General features: G+C 42.6%; 1 protein-coding gene across 1 annotated transcript in view; it reads right to left on the reverse strand.

Moving 5' to 3' along the window:
* Window positions 1–14443, reverse strand: part of PLCXD3 (phosphatidylinositol specific phospholipase C X domain containing 3) — a 164104-nt gene that overhangs the window by 64758 nt on the left and 84903 nt on the right. The window contains exon 2 of the mRNA XM_048850660.2: window positions 3491–4199. Coding sequence (XP_048706617.2) covers window positions 3491–4199 — 709 coding nt within the window. The remainder of the gene's footprint in view (window positions 1–3490; window positions 4200–14443) is intronic.

The raw sequence follows: 14443 nt of genomic DNA on the forward strand, positions 1-14443 counted from the left end.
CAGAAAAGCTTCAAAAACAGACTCCAACGAGAAACAGCTGAGCTTGAATTAATATGCAAACAAGATACTATTAACTTGTGTTTGAATAGAGACTGGGAGTGGGTGGGTCATTACACATATTGACTCTATTTCCTTAAGTTAAGTATCCTCACACTTTCTTGTCAACTGTATAAATGGGCCATCTTGATTATCACTACAAAAGTTTTTTTCTCCTCCTGATAATAACTCATCTTAACTAATTAGCCTCTTATAACTTGTATGGTAACTTATCCAACTTCTATCTCTCTCTCTCTCTCTCTTACTATATGTTCCATTTTATGCATCCGATGAAGTGGGCTGTAGCCCACGAAAGCTTACGCTCTAATAAATTTGTTAGTCTCTAAGGTGCCACAAGTACTCCTGTCCTTTTTGAGGAAAGAGAGTGTGTGTGTGTGTGTGTGTGTGTGCACATGCATGCTGTTTTTACTATATAAATTAACCAGTACTGAGAACACATAGTTGCTGTCTACATACCACACCATAATCTGAACTACGCAGCCACTCAGAAAAGGGCAGAGTAAAGTTTTTGCAATTAATTAGAATGTGCCTTACTGCATTGGGGTAATGAGCCTTGCATACATGCATCACATGCAGTACGGATTGCATGCTTATAAATAGTAAAATTCGAATGCAGAGATCGTGAGAAGAGTTCTATACTTAGTTGTATTGTTTTGCTTCCTTGGATTGCTCATCTATCTATTTTTGAACAGGATCACAGTCACATGGGCTACAGCTTTGGAATATTTGATCTTCATTTTCAAAGCAGTTATCACAGTGAGTTCAGTGCTATTAACTGTGTAGATCTCACATACACTCCCATCGGCTGTATCCTGCTACACAGTATTTTTGCATAACTAATGACATTTCCTGGCAGGCAATATGTAATAGTTCTAAAACATCTTGAAAGTTTGTTTCTCTTGCAGTTGTTACAAGAGGGATTGGGGGAATAAATCTTTCAGAACAGTTTGGATCCACACCTACGGCTCGTGGGAAAATCTCAATTATGGTTTTGAAAGCCATGATCGCCAGATATTCCTGCCCAATTACTTTTTGACATTTCAAATAGGTTAATTAGTGATAGATTCAAATTCCATGCATAAATGAGATGCTGAGAACATAGAGATTCAGATTATACAAATCTCAACCAATCATTAAAATCTGGACTCCATTCATTCCCTATTTTCTTTCAAACAACTACAAAAAAGACCATTCTGAGCAGGAGGAAACAAAAACAGATTCTTGCACGTCCCCCGCATTGCACTTCAATTTTAAAAAAACATTATTCCAGTAATGAGTGAGAGACTGGTGGTTTGTCGCTTGTGCTACTGAAAGTTCAACAGTAAAAGCCTCTGACAAAGCAAAGGAAAGAAACATGGTACAACTAGACACACAGTAAAGGTACATCTACACTATGATAAATGACTCGCTGCACAGCCACAGCTGGCTGGGTCCACTGACTTGGCTTACGCGGCTCAGGCTGTGCGGCTATAAAGTTGCAGTGTAGAAGTGCGGGCTCAAGCTGGAGCCTAGGCTCTGAGATCCAGCCAGTGGGGAGGGGCTCAGAGCCTGGGCTCCAGCCTGAGCCCAAATGTCTACACAGCAAGACTTTTAGCTCCACAAGACCAAGCCCTGTGAGCTCATATCACCTGACCCAGGCTCTGAGACTCAGTGCCACCGTTTTTTTTTAATCGCAGTATAGATGTACCCTCAGAGACATTCCCTTCCCCAAGGAGCTGACAGATTTTATATAGGTGAAGCATGTAGCAGTATCTGTGGGTCAGGTTGCACAAGCATTTCTGTTCTGAAGTCATTTTCATTTACAGTACTTATATCATTTTTTTGCTGTCTCATCATTTTGGCTGAAGTTTAACCTTGTTTTTCCCTGCCTGAATTTGTTTTGGAAAGCTGTCATAAAAACAGTTCATCCTCTTTCAACAAGGAGGGAGGGTTTGGGGGTGTGCACCACAATTATTTGGGAAAAGCGGGTTCATCCATTCATTCAGCCATTCATCATATGGAAGGAGACAGTATTCCCTCTGGACCTTCCCAAGATATGCACATCTTTGCAAAGAGAACAAAACATTAACATAGATTCATAGATATTTAGGTCAGAAGGGACCATTATGATCATCTAGTCTGACGTCCTGCACAACGCAGGCCACAGAATTTCACCCACCACTCCAATAGCACAGATATAGGTGTGAGGTTTTTTTGTAGGAGTCCACAAATCGTAGTTTAAGGACTTCAAGGAGCAGAGAATCCTCCAGCAAGTGACCCGTGCCCCATGCTACAGAGGAAGGCGAAAAACCTCCAGGGCCTCTTCCAATCTGCCCTGGAGGAAAATTCCTCCTCCAGGAACAGACCATTGTTCCTCATTACAACTGTTTTGTTTTGCAATGTGCCTTAGGGTAGGCCTGCACTGCAACTGAAAGCACCTAGGGATCAAAGCTAGCCTAGGTACCAAGAGCCAGGAAGCCACAACAGCGTGGATTTCACGATGGGCTAAGTACTCAGGGTCCCGGGCAGGTACATACTCAAGTGGTGAGCCCTTCCTGAAGTCTGTGCTGCCACAGCTTCATCACTATTGGTACATGAGCTAGTTAGATTACAGCTAGCTCCAGTAGGTTGACACATGATGCAATCACTTCTGATTCCAGTGTAGACATGCCACAATGGTAGTGTGGTGGCCACCTGAAATTTGGCAGGCACATAGCCACAGAGAGGTGCCTTGGTGAAAATTGGTTGTGATTTGTCCAGTCAGAAATTTCTTATATGCGCACAGATTTTTATAATGTAACAGCTAATAACCTGTCAACCTTCTGTTCACTTTGTGCATGCATTAGATCCACAGGGAATCTTACCCCTTTCTATATGATGAATGCCTGAGTGTTTGGGAAGGAAATAGACTCTAAAAAGAGTCCAGCCACATTTGATATGATGTGTGAAGTTAAACAAAGAAGGATGTGTGGCTCCGTCCTATGTCAGTCCATTGGATGTGTGAAGGTTTGTAAAGAAGAAAATTTTACACTGCCTGGCTTTGTTAAGAAACAGAAATTGATCCCTCTTTCTCCTGTACCTGGAACCAGTGCCCAGAGCCAATAACTAAACCCAGGCTGAGTTCAGTTATTGCATAGATTTGCCCATATCTAAAAAGCACATTTTCTGAATAAATGTTTGCAGTGTTAAATGGTAAGAAACAAAATGTGGGGGAAAAAAAGTATCCAGAAACAATCAGGACTTTGTTTACGCTTTAGTGCAAATTCTCTTTCCAGGTAAAAGCACTCATCTTTCATTATTGTTTCCTTTAAATGCTTTAGGATACCTTTGAACTTTGACTCTAATTCATCATAGCAGAGAAAAAAGAAATGCTAAACCTTCCATAACAGGAGCGATAAAAGCAGAGTTAATGAGCACAATCAGTCTGAACACACAGTGCTTTCGAGAAACTTACCTTTCTGTGATTGTTTCTCTGAGTCCACTAGTAACACCCTTAACCACAGTACTAGCTTTGGGGGTCAGCACCACTTGAGATATAAAAAAGGAGCCCTTCTTTCTTCTCTCAATGATTGATGCCTGAAGAAACTGAATCAGTTTTTCTGGGTCTGTTGTGTTTGCCCAAGGAGCTGGCATCATCTGCCCTGGCCAAAGAAATGGTACCTCAAGAGCCACTGGACTATGATAAAATACCAACACTTGGTAATCCTTCTCCCACAGGTACTGGAGACTTACTTCTTGGGCAAATATAGCCGGGCACATTTTATTCCCAAACGTGCCTTTGAGCATTTGGACCAGGTTCTCATGATGATATTTCTGCATCCCATAGAAATGATTGAAGTCCAAGAAGACCACTTCTTTATGGTGGTCAGTCAGAAATGCATTGATCTCTTCAAGGCCCTCATTGACTTTGGCACTAAATAACCCATGAGCAAAGTAAAGTTCATTGTCAGGGTCTCTGGGTTTAGTGGAAATTCTGAGATCAAAATATCGTACACCTGCACCCAGCTGGCTAGTAAAGTTCATCGTCTGTGTTGCCAACCACTTTCTCATCAACTTTTTAGCCACAGTCCCAAATACGGAGACAAAATTCTGGACAGTTTCTGGTTGTTCAGGTCCAACTGGAGAGGCTTCGTCGATGTAGAAGCTAAAGGAGTCATGAGACCCTACAAATATAACAAAGCAAAATCAATGTTGCATTCATACACTTAAAGTTATAAATACTCCTCCCTTTCAGGATAATCTAATTTTCTGGTTAGCACACAGATACTCTAAAATTGGCCTTTTCCTCCCAACCCCTTCCCCCCGTACATTATTTTCATTGAATCAATATTCACGTGTGTTGAAAGTAAATGAATTTAGGAGGGCTAAATGAAATGTGTATTAGTTTAATGAGTACCTCTTACTTTTATGCCCTTAGTACTACTGAAGTCAATGGGCCTGATTCTTAGTGTAAGTCAGGAGTAGCTCCACAAGTCAGTCAACTTGTAGAAGTGTGTAATACCTATGTAAATGAGAAGAGAATTAGGCCCAATCAGTGTGTTCACTTGACTAATGGTTAGCTGGATCAGGACCTTTGTGATGAGCAAAAATACATATCCTTGACATTTTACAAAAGCTAAAGTTTTCAATAGCCCTGAAGTGACTTAGGAGCATAGGTCACATTTTCAAAAACACCTAAGTCCCACTGACTTTCAGTCAGGAGCCTAAACCAGTTACTTCTCAAAATTATATCCCAAACCTTTGCACTCATGGGAGAAACAGTGTAAGAATGATAGTTTAATAGTTATAGCTGATGCAGACACTGTATTCCATTGCTTAGAATGAGGAGGTTCATTGTGTACTTTGAACAATGATGAATTGTATTGTACCTTTTTGTGTGCCGAAGTTAATTGCATTGCACATTTTTTAAAATTTGTACTATCAAAAAAGGTCAACGACACCCTCACTTTGCACTGCACTGTTTCCTTAGTTTCAAGGATTTGTCTTTATTTTGCAATATTCACTTATTTTGTCTAGTTTGCAGCCACTTTGTATGAAAATTGAAACTAAAGTTAAGGGTGTTAGCATTGAATAAGTTTTCTATAAGGGAACTATATCTTGCATTGCAAGGAGAAGCACGTGATCTAGTAGGTCTTTTTCATTCTTAAGTACTGTGATGCAGTCTAACGGGGTAGGTGACAGTCTACACTAATATGGTCAACACTGTTACAAAATTGTGAAATGTTGTATAAATATGCCTTGTGAAGCATCACTGGAAAAGTTCTAATCTGCTAAATATTATTATCTTGTTAGAATGTGTATATCGATGCTGTGTGTGGAGTTATGAAAATTTGCTCTGAGTTTGTAACTCAAACATGTTGTGGGTCTGAGAAACACCCACAGGCTAGCTCTTTAGAAATAACAAAGAGGTGTAAACAAGGACGTCTGCATGTCATCCCTTAAGACCCCTCAGACAGCATGTAGGCAAAGGTGCAAGCTAGAATCCACAATTCAGATGAAGGACTGATGGCAGAGCACATATACCATGGAACTGCCTGACCTGTAACACAGCCAGGATTTTTTTCCAGAAAAAGGGTCAAGATATAAAAAGGGGAAATAAAGGCCTCTGGCCACCTCCTTCCTACCCCATCTCTGAACTGTTAATTCTGACAAGGGAAGTTTTGAACAAAAGGACTGAGGTCCCCAAAGCTACTTGGACAACCCAGAGAGACTTACAGAAAACTAGCAGATTTAACATTCCTGCTAACATTTTGGACTACATACTCTGATACAACTGTAATGTGTTTCATCTGCCTTAACCTTTTCATAACGCTCATTTCTTTTCTTAGTTAAGTCTTTAGTTAGTTTACTAAAGGATTGGCTACAACGTTGTTTTTGGTGTAAGGTCCTTAGCATCCATTGACTTGGGGCTGGAAGAACCTAATGTGTGGTGATTTTCATCACAGAAGTCCAGTTTGTCCGAGTGGTAATATGGGCTGCTGGAGGGTCTGAAGGGACTGCTTGTGGCTCCATATTAAGCTAGTATAGTGATCCAGGAGCACACATTTGTTGCTGGTTTGTTAAATCTGATTATAGGACAAACACCAGTGTGCGAGTGTCTGCCCAGTTTTTGTTAGTCTGACCTGAAATTGGTTCTCTCAGCTGTGATCCACAACAAGTACAGTAATAAGGTTGACAGGTGTCCCGTTTTCAACCCTGCTCCCCACACCCCCTCTCACACCCCAATCCCTGCCCCATTCTTGAGCCCTCTCCCACACCCAAACTTCCTCCTGGAGCCTGCACCCTCTCCCACACCCAAACTCCCTGCCCCAGCCCTAAGCCCCCGCCAGCACCCAAACTCTTTCCTGGAGCCCGCTCCCCGGACCCTCTCCCACACTGAACCCCCCCGACCAAGCCTGGAGCCCCCTCCTGCACCCTGAACCCCTCATTTCTGGCCCCTAGCTCAGAGCCCATACCCCCTCCCACACTCCGAACCTGTTGGCTCCACCCCCCAGCCTGAAACCCCCTCCTGCACTCCAAATCCCTCATCCCCAGCCCCACCCCAGAACCCACACCCCAATCCCCTGCCCTAGCCCAGAGCCCGCACCCCCAGCTGGAACCCTCACCCCCTCCTGCACCGCAACCCCGTCCCAGCCCCGTGAAAATGAGTGAGGGAGGGAGGGCAGGAAGAATGGACTGAGCAGGGGGAAGGGCCTCAGAGAAGGGGTGGGGCCGGGGTGAGGCAAGGGTATTTGGTTTCGTGAGATTAGAAAGTTGGCAACCCTATACAGTGACAGCTACCAATAGCTTTTGGTTCTTCATCACAAAATGCACAAAAATTTACCCCTCTTTCCTACTGTCATACTGCATCCTATCACCTTGCCTGGGATGGGTTTATGGAGCCCAAGCACAGCAGGCAACACTGTGGGTGAAATTCATCAGAGCACAAAGGGCCTGCATCCAGACCTATCCTGCATTTTGTGCAAATCTTTTTGAAGTCAATGGGACTTTTGTGCCTGGAATGAGCTGCAGCACTGGAATCATAAAATTTCAGGCCAAAAGGGGCCACCAGATCAACTAGCCTGTACTCTGACCTCCTTATATCACAGGCCACCAACTCCACCCAGCAACTGCACACTGGACCCAACTGAAATTAGACCAAAGTATTACAGCCCACAGGAGACTAGAGTTATGTGCCACATACAGAGAATGAGAGGGACCAAGGTGCACAAGTGCCTAAGGCCCCCAAAATGGCAGGGAAAAGATTCAGTGAGATATACCCAAATAATCCCGGCAAGTGACCAGCAGCCATGCACTGGAGATGAAACTGAAAAAACCCCAAGGTCACTGCCAATCTGATCTAGGGGCAAATTCCTTCCTGATTTAGCACATGGTGATCAGTTAAACCCTGGACATGTGGGCAAAAATGAGCCAGCCAACCCCCTGAGAGAGAGAGAATGCTCAATGCCACTTCTGGACCTCCCCATCCAATGTCCCATCTCCAGCTGTGGCCATCTTTCATGTTTAAGAGGAAAGAGATACAAAACAAAAAAACCAGACGGTATTGGGGAAGGGGGTGGCCAGATGTAACCCTCAGGAGCTTTTAGGAATATAAAACTAGGCTCCAAGTAGTTCAAATTCCTAGCATCAAGGGTGGGATTTTCATCAACGCCTAAGTGTCAACGACTTTGAAAGCATGAAAGCTGTGGCAAACAACGTATCAAGGTTAAAGAAGTCCCCCAATCTGCTCATTTCTGGATACCATACTAGCTAAACCATGATGAACCTTACACATTGCAATGACAGATGAAAGGTTTTCTTCTTTACATGGAAAAAAGAAAATTATTATTGCCCATCTCAAGCTTTGGCTGAATCCATCTGTGTGCCAAAGAATACTTTCATCCAATATTAAAACCACCTCAACTAAACAACTCCCTGAAAGTCCCATTGTTTTCCCTTATTGTCTTAACTGCCTCTATCAACTGCATTTTATTTTAAATAAATTGCGAGTTGTGATTAAACTTTTTTCTGATAAGTGTTCCTTTGAAACCATATTCCTTGCACAGCATGGTTAGATCATAGAGATGTATGTGATTACACAGAAATACCCTAAAAGACTAGATCTGCATACAGCATTTTAATGCTAAATCAAATGGATACCACCAGATTAGAGCAGCGATTCGTGTTTCAACATATTACAGGAAAAATAAATGGAGTACATTAAAGGTTCCGCTCAGGCTAGCATGTATTAATCTTAATAAACTTATAAGAGATTAAAACAAACTTCTTATTTAAGACTAGATTTAGGTTATTGATACTATCCTGGAATGGATCATGTGAACATTGACTACCATGTATATCCTTAAACCAAAAAAAAGTCCCTTTGATTTCAGTAGGATTCTGTATGGAAGTAAGGAGATCTACAGTAGCAGCTGATTGCAGGATTAAGCCCCAAATTTGTGGGAAGATAGGAACAGACCAATGGTCTAGTTCAGTGGTTTTCAAACTTTTTTTCTGGTGACCCAGTTGAAGAAAATTGTTGATGCTCGTGACGCAACAGAGCTGAGGATGAGGGGTTTGGGAGGGGTTCAGGGATGGGGCAGAGGTAGGGGTGCGGGGGTGAAGGCTGAGGGGTGGGGCCATGAATGAGGGGTTCAGGGTATGACCCACAGTTTGAAAACCACTGGACTTGTTAGTCTGCTAGGTTGCCTCTGGTATCCTGATGTTCCAGAGGAAGGCATACAACTCCCAAAATATACCTGGTCAGTATAAAACAGTCATTATTTAAATTGCTAGAGCCAAGAGGAACAGCACAAAAGTCTCATTGCAGAAGACTACACTTGTCAATATACACTATTTAACTTTTGTAAAGCAATCACAAACAATACAGAGGACGAGGGGGACATTCATTTCACAGCTGGCAAGCTTCTGAATATTTTCAGCCAGGGAAATTTAGAAAAGTAATTTTTGTACTTTTAATATCTTTATGCACAGGCTGGAGTCCAGAGAGCTGGGACTTTTGGGGGCAGGGACAACAGGAGAGGAGAGTGCCATAAGTTTAGAGACACTGTGTCATGTTGTGCAGATTGGACAGGAGGAAGTTATTAAAAGGTATCAAAAGACAAATGAAATCAATCTGTACTGTTTGGTTTGCTGATTGACACTATGCTTTGAGCAGATGTGATCATATCTGGAGCTGACCATGATGATATAAATATTATTCCTAGTTTGAGAGTATAACTGACTCATAACATCCATAGGTATAAGTGATTTGAACATTTCCTTCCAATCTGATTTATCATGCACTTGTCAACATCAACATTTCTCTGTCTTCATCTTGGACTTTTACCTTTACAAATCTACTCATATGATTTTGAGATTCCAACATCTTTGCACCTGGTAGAAAAGTTATCTTATGGTCCTCGTTGCCATCACATCTAATTGTCGATATTCCTGATGATGAGAGGATCTCTTACAACCATCACCTTTATTATACAGCAAACTGGGTTCCATTCTATTGTAAAGATTACCTCGGTGGGTGAGGAATCCGCCTCCCCCTTCTTCCACTAGGAAGTGGGTCTTTAGGGACAACTGTATGTCAGTGTTCTTTCTGTCAACCATGACAGTGGCTTCCATAACTGAAGGAAGGATGCTGCCATTTCTGAGGTAAGGTTTCTCTGGGGTACATTAGATGAAACAATGGTAGATTGTATTTTTAAATCTTTCTCTGTCTTGCTCATCCTCCCCTTTAGTGTCCCATGCTTCAAGGAAGTGTATTTGCACTCCTGGAGGCAGAAAGTGGAAGCACAGTTCAACTGACAGAGCACAGGACTGGAAACCTGCCACTCCCTGAGTTCTAATCCTTGTTCTACCACTGACTTGCTGTGTGGTCTTGGACTAGTCACCTATTCTTCAACTGCACTCTAAGGACCAAAAATCCCCAGCCTTGCTACAAGTTCTCTGTGACGCTCCAGTTTCTTTTCAAGACCTTTGGGGTGCATTATGTTAGTAACTGCTAGGGCCTTGAAGACAACTTCCTGCACATGGAAGGCTGCTGATCTGCACCCTTATAATTTGTGTCACAGTCATGCCTACAGGCCTCAACCAATATTGGGCTCCATTCTATAGGTAAACAACAGGAAGCAAGAGAATCTCTGCTCCAAAGAGTTTACAATTTAAACAGACAAGATTGACAACTGGGGGCGGGAGGCACAGAGAAGCAAAGTGACTTGCCCCAAGTCACACAGCAGGAGACCCAGGAACGAAAACCACATCTTATTGCTAGCCTACTATCATATCCATTCGACCATATCACAAGGACCAATTTTCCTGCAACATATATTCTGCCATAGGCTGCCTCCAAGAAGGGTTAGGTAATGGAGTGGCAGCAGGTCAGTATAGTGCTCACTGGCAGGCTTTTTAAGTTGCAAAGGAGAAGATCTGACACTCGCTCTTTATCTTTCACTCAGAACAAATTCTTTTTTTATATTGACTCACTCTATTTCCATCTCAACCTTTTCTCTCATGCACATACATCTTCTCACTGCTCTGCCAACTTTTTATACCTTTTTTCACTACAATCACTCAGTTCCCTCACAATCAGTCTCATCAAGGATTGGCTTCTGTTCCTACATTTACAGCTCTTAATCAGTCACTCCAATTTTACTCAGCAGTGGTAACGTTTTCATAATTCTCATTTCAAAATAGCTAGTCAGAAAGAAACTTGAAAAATAAAATGCTTACTCACTGATTCCCACTCAGCCAAACTCCTTTTTAGCAGGGAGTCACCCTGTGTATGTTTTTGATGCTGGCCTCTCAGCTTTAGAAGTAATTGCAAATGATGGCCCAAGTGTTTGCAGCATGCACAGTTAAAAAAATAAAGCGGTCAATTTCAACCACTAAGACATTAAGCTTTGATGTACTTACAGGTAGTCAAGCATTATTTAGATATTCAAGAGTAAAGTGCACAGTGACATCTAGCTTGCAGGCAAAAAGCTTCTGGTACTTTCATTAAGGAAATGGTCTTAGTTTTCTATAGTGAATTCTTTTTACAGGACAACTGGGACTATGCAGCCTCATTAACATATTTATAGAATCCCTAGAGGATTATACTCCCCCATTTAAAAAATAATTGGACTCAATGGTGGGAAAAGGACCCTAAGGGAGAATGTATTTCAGTTTAGAAGTTGTTTCTTTAGCTCCCTAGAGATTTACTGAAATACTGCTAGCCTACTGAAAAGGAGTACTTGTGGCACCTTAGAGACTAACCAATTTATTTGAGCATGAGCTTTCATGAGCTACAGCTCACTTCATCGGATGCATACCGTGGAAACTACAGCAGACTATATATACACAGAGAATATGAAACAATACCTCCTCCCACCCCACTGTCCTGCTGGTAATAGCTTATCTAAAGTGATCATCAGGTTGGGCCATTTCCAGCACAAATCCAGGTTTTCTCACCCTCCACCCCCCCCACACAAATTCACTCTCCTGCTGGTGATAGCCCATCCAAAGTGACAACTCTTTACACAATGTGCATGATAATCAAGTTGGGCCATTTCCTGCACAAATCCAGGTTCTCTCACCCCCTCACCCCCTTCCCCAAAACCACACACACAAACTCACTATCCTGCTGGTAATAGCTCATCCAAAATAGCCTACTGTTTCCTGGCTCCCAGCATTGTCCCGTCATTCATAAAAAGGGCAAGCATAAATGGACTTTGGTATGTCTCTCTCCCTTCACCACCCCTCGGCAAATGCTTAGATCCTCTTGCTTAATGGGGGTCTGGTGACTCCCAACTAGAATAGTTGTCCTGAAATGAAATACTTCTTCAAAGCAGTGCCAGACTCCATCATATCCTCAGTAGTGTTCTCAAGACTCACAGGTCATAGCAAGGCACAAGTAGGATACACAGCTTTCACGCATTTTCTGACACCATAATCCTCAAATTTTTTTCAGAGTCACTGCTTCCCAGGATACGGTCTCCCCATGGGTGACGCGTGAACACCCCATTCGGGGAAGCTCACCCTGGGCCTCAGCCCTGCTCCTTCCACCCAAGGCCCCGACCCTCCCCTGCTGGAGCCCTGAGCTCCCCACCGCGGCTGGAGGAGCCCTGCCCCAGCCAGCCCAAGTCCCAGCTGGACAGGCACCCCAGGCCCAGAGCGCTCGGTGTGACTGGGGCAAGTGTTGGGGCCACCAAGTCCTGGGCAGGTGGCAGGCTCACCCTAGCCCCAGCCCCCACCCACTTGAGGCAAGAGGCTGAGTAAGGATGGCAAGAAGAACAGGGACACCATGGGGGAAGAGCAGGATGCAGAAGAGGGCCTTGGGGCGGAGCATGGGCAGGGTCACGCCTGGCTACTCTCTGCCCATGAGTTTCCTATCCTGTAAATTTGGCCTACATACTTTATTCCTATATGTTAAAGTTAAAAATTACTTAGATAAATAGATATCTTCAGGTCAGCAGGGCCTGATGAAATACATCCTAAAATACTCTAACTGAGGAGATACCTGAATCATTAGTGATTATCTTCAAATACTCATGGGAGATGGGAGAGATTCCAGAGGACTGAAGAGGGAAAATATAGTGCCAATCTAGAAAAAAGGAATAAGGACAATCCAGGGAATTACAGACCAGTCATCTTAACTTCAGTACTCAGAAAGATAATGGAGCAAATAATCAAGCAATCAATTTGCAAATACCTAGAAGATAATAAGGTGGTAAGTAACAGTCTGCATGGATTTGTCAAAAACAAATCATGTCAAACCAACCTAATAGCTTTCTTGGACAGGATAACACACCTTGTCGATAAGGGGGAAGTGGTAGATGTGATATACCTTGACTTTAGTAAGGCTTTTGATACTGTCTTGCATGACTTTCTCATACACAATTTAGGGAAAAATAGACTAGATGGAGCTCCTGCAGGGTGCGAGTATAAATGGTTGGAAAACTGTTCCCAGAGAGAAGTAATCTAGAATTGAGTGGGGGCCTGCAGGGACCAGATCTGGGTCTAGTTCTGTTGAATATCTTCATCAATGATTTAGATAAATGGCACAGATTTAGATAAATGGCACACTGATAAAGTTTGCAGATGATGCCAAGCTGGGAGGTGTTACTAGTGCTTTGGAGGATAGGACTAAAATTCAAAATGATCTGGACAAACTGGAGAAATGATCTGAAGTAAATAGGATGAAATTCAATAAGGAAAAATGCAAAGTACTCCATTTAGGAAGGAACAGTCAGTTGCACACATACAAAATGGAAAATGACTGTCTAGGAAGGAGTACTGGGGAAATGGATCTAGGGGTTATAGTGTATCACAAGCTAAATATAAGTCATCAGTATAACACTGTTGCAAAAAAGCGAACATCATTCTGGGACGTATCAGCAGGAGTATTGTAAGTACTGTAATTATTTCGTTCTACTCTCCACTGATAAGGCTTCAAGTGGAGTATCGTGTCCAATTCTCAGTGCCACATTTCAGGAAAGATGCAGATAAACTGGAGAAAGTCCAGAGAAGAGCAACAAAAATGATTAAAGGTCTAGAAAACATGACCTATGAGGGAAGATTGAAAAATTGGGTTTGTTTAGCCTGGAGAACAGAAGACTGAGGGGGGAAATGGTAACAGTTTTCAAGTACATAAAAGACTGTTACAGGGAGGATGGTGAAACATTGTTCTCATTAACCTCTGAGGAAACGACAAGAAGAAATGGGCTTAAATTGCAGCAAGGGAAGTTTAGGTTGGACATTAGGAAAATCTCCTTAACTGTAAGGGCAGTTAAGCACTGGAACAAATTGCTTAGAGAGGCTGTGAATCTCCATCACTGGAGGTTTTTGAGAACAGGTTAGACAAACTCCTGTCAGGAATGGTCTAGTTATTACTCAGTCCTGCCTTGAGTGCAGGAAACTGGACTACATGACCCATTGCGGTCCCTTCCAGTCCTGCCCCTCTCTGATTCTATGCACACATTTACATTTATCCATATTAAAATGTGTATTGTTTCCTTGCACTCGGTTTACCAAGCAATCCAGCTCACTCCGAATCAGTGACCTATCCTCTTGATTATTTACCACTCCCTTAATTTTTACATCATCTTCAGACTTCATCAGAGATGATTTTATATTTTCTTCCAGGTCCTTGATAAAGATATTAAACAGTATAGGGCCAAGAAGTGATCCCTGTGGGACCCCGTTGGAAACAGACCCACTTGATGATTCCCACTTCAGAATTACAGTTTGAGACCTAGCAGTTAGCCAGCTTCTAATCTATTTAATGTATGCCATGTTAATTTCATATTGTTCTAGCTTTTTAACCAAAATATCATGCGAGACCAAGTCAGATGCCTCACAAAATTGAGAATCAAGTTAGTTTGACAGGATCTGTTTTCCATAAACCCATGTTGATTAATTACATTACCTTCCTTTC

Source organism: Caretta caretta, chromosome 5 (genome assembly GCF_965140235.1).
Source record: "Caretta caretta isolate rCarCar2 chromosome 5, rCarCar1.hap1, whole genome shotgun sequence".
Taxonomy (NCBI): domain Eukaryota; kingdom Metazoa; phylum Chordata; order Testudines; family Cheloniidae; genus Caretta; species Caretta caretta.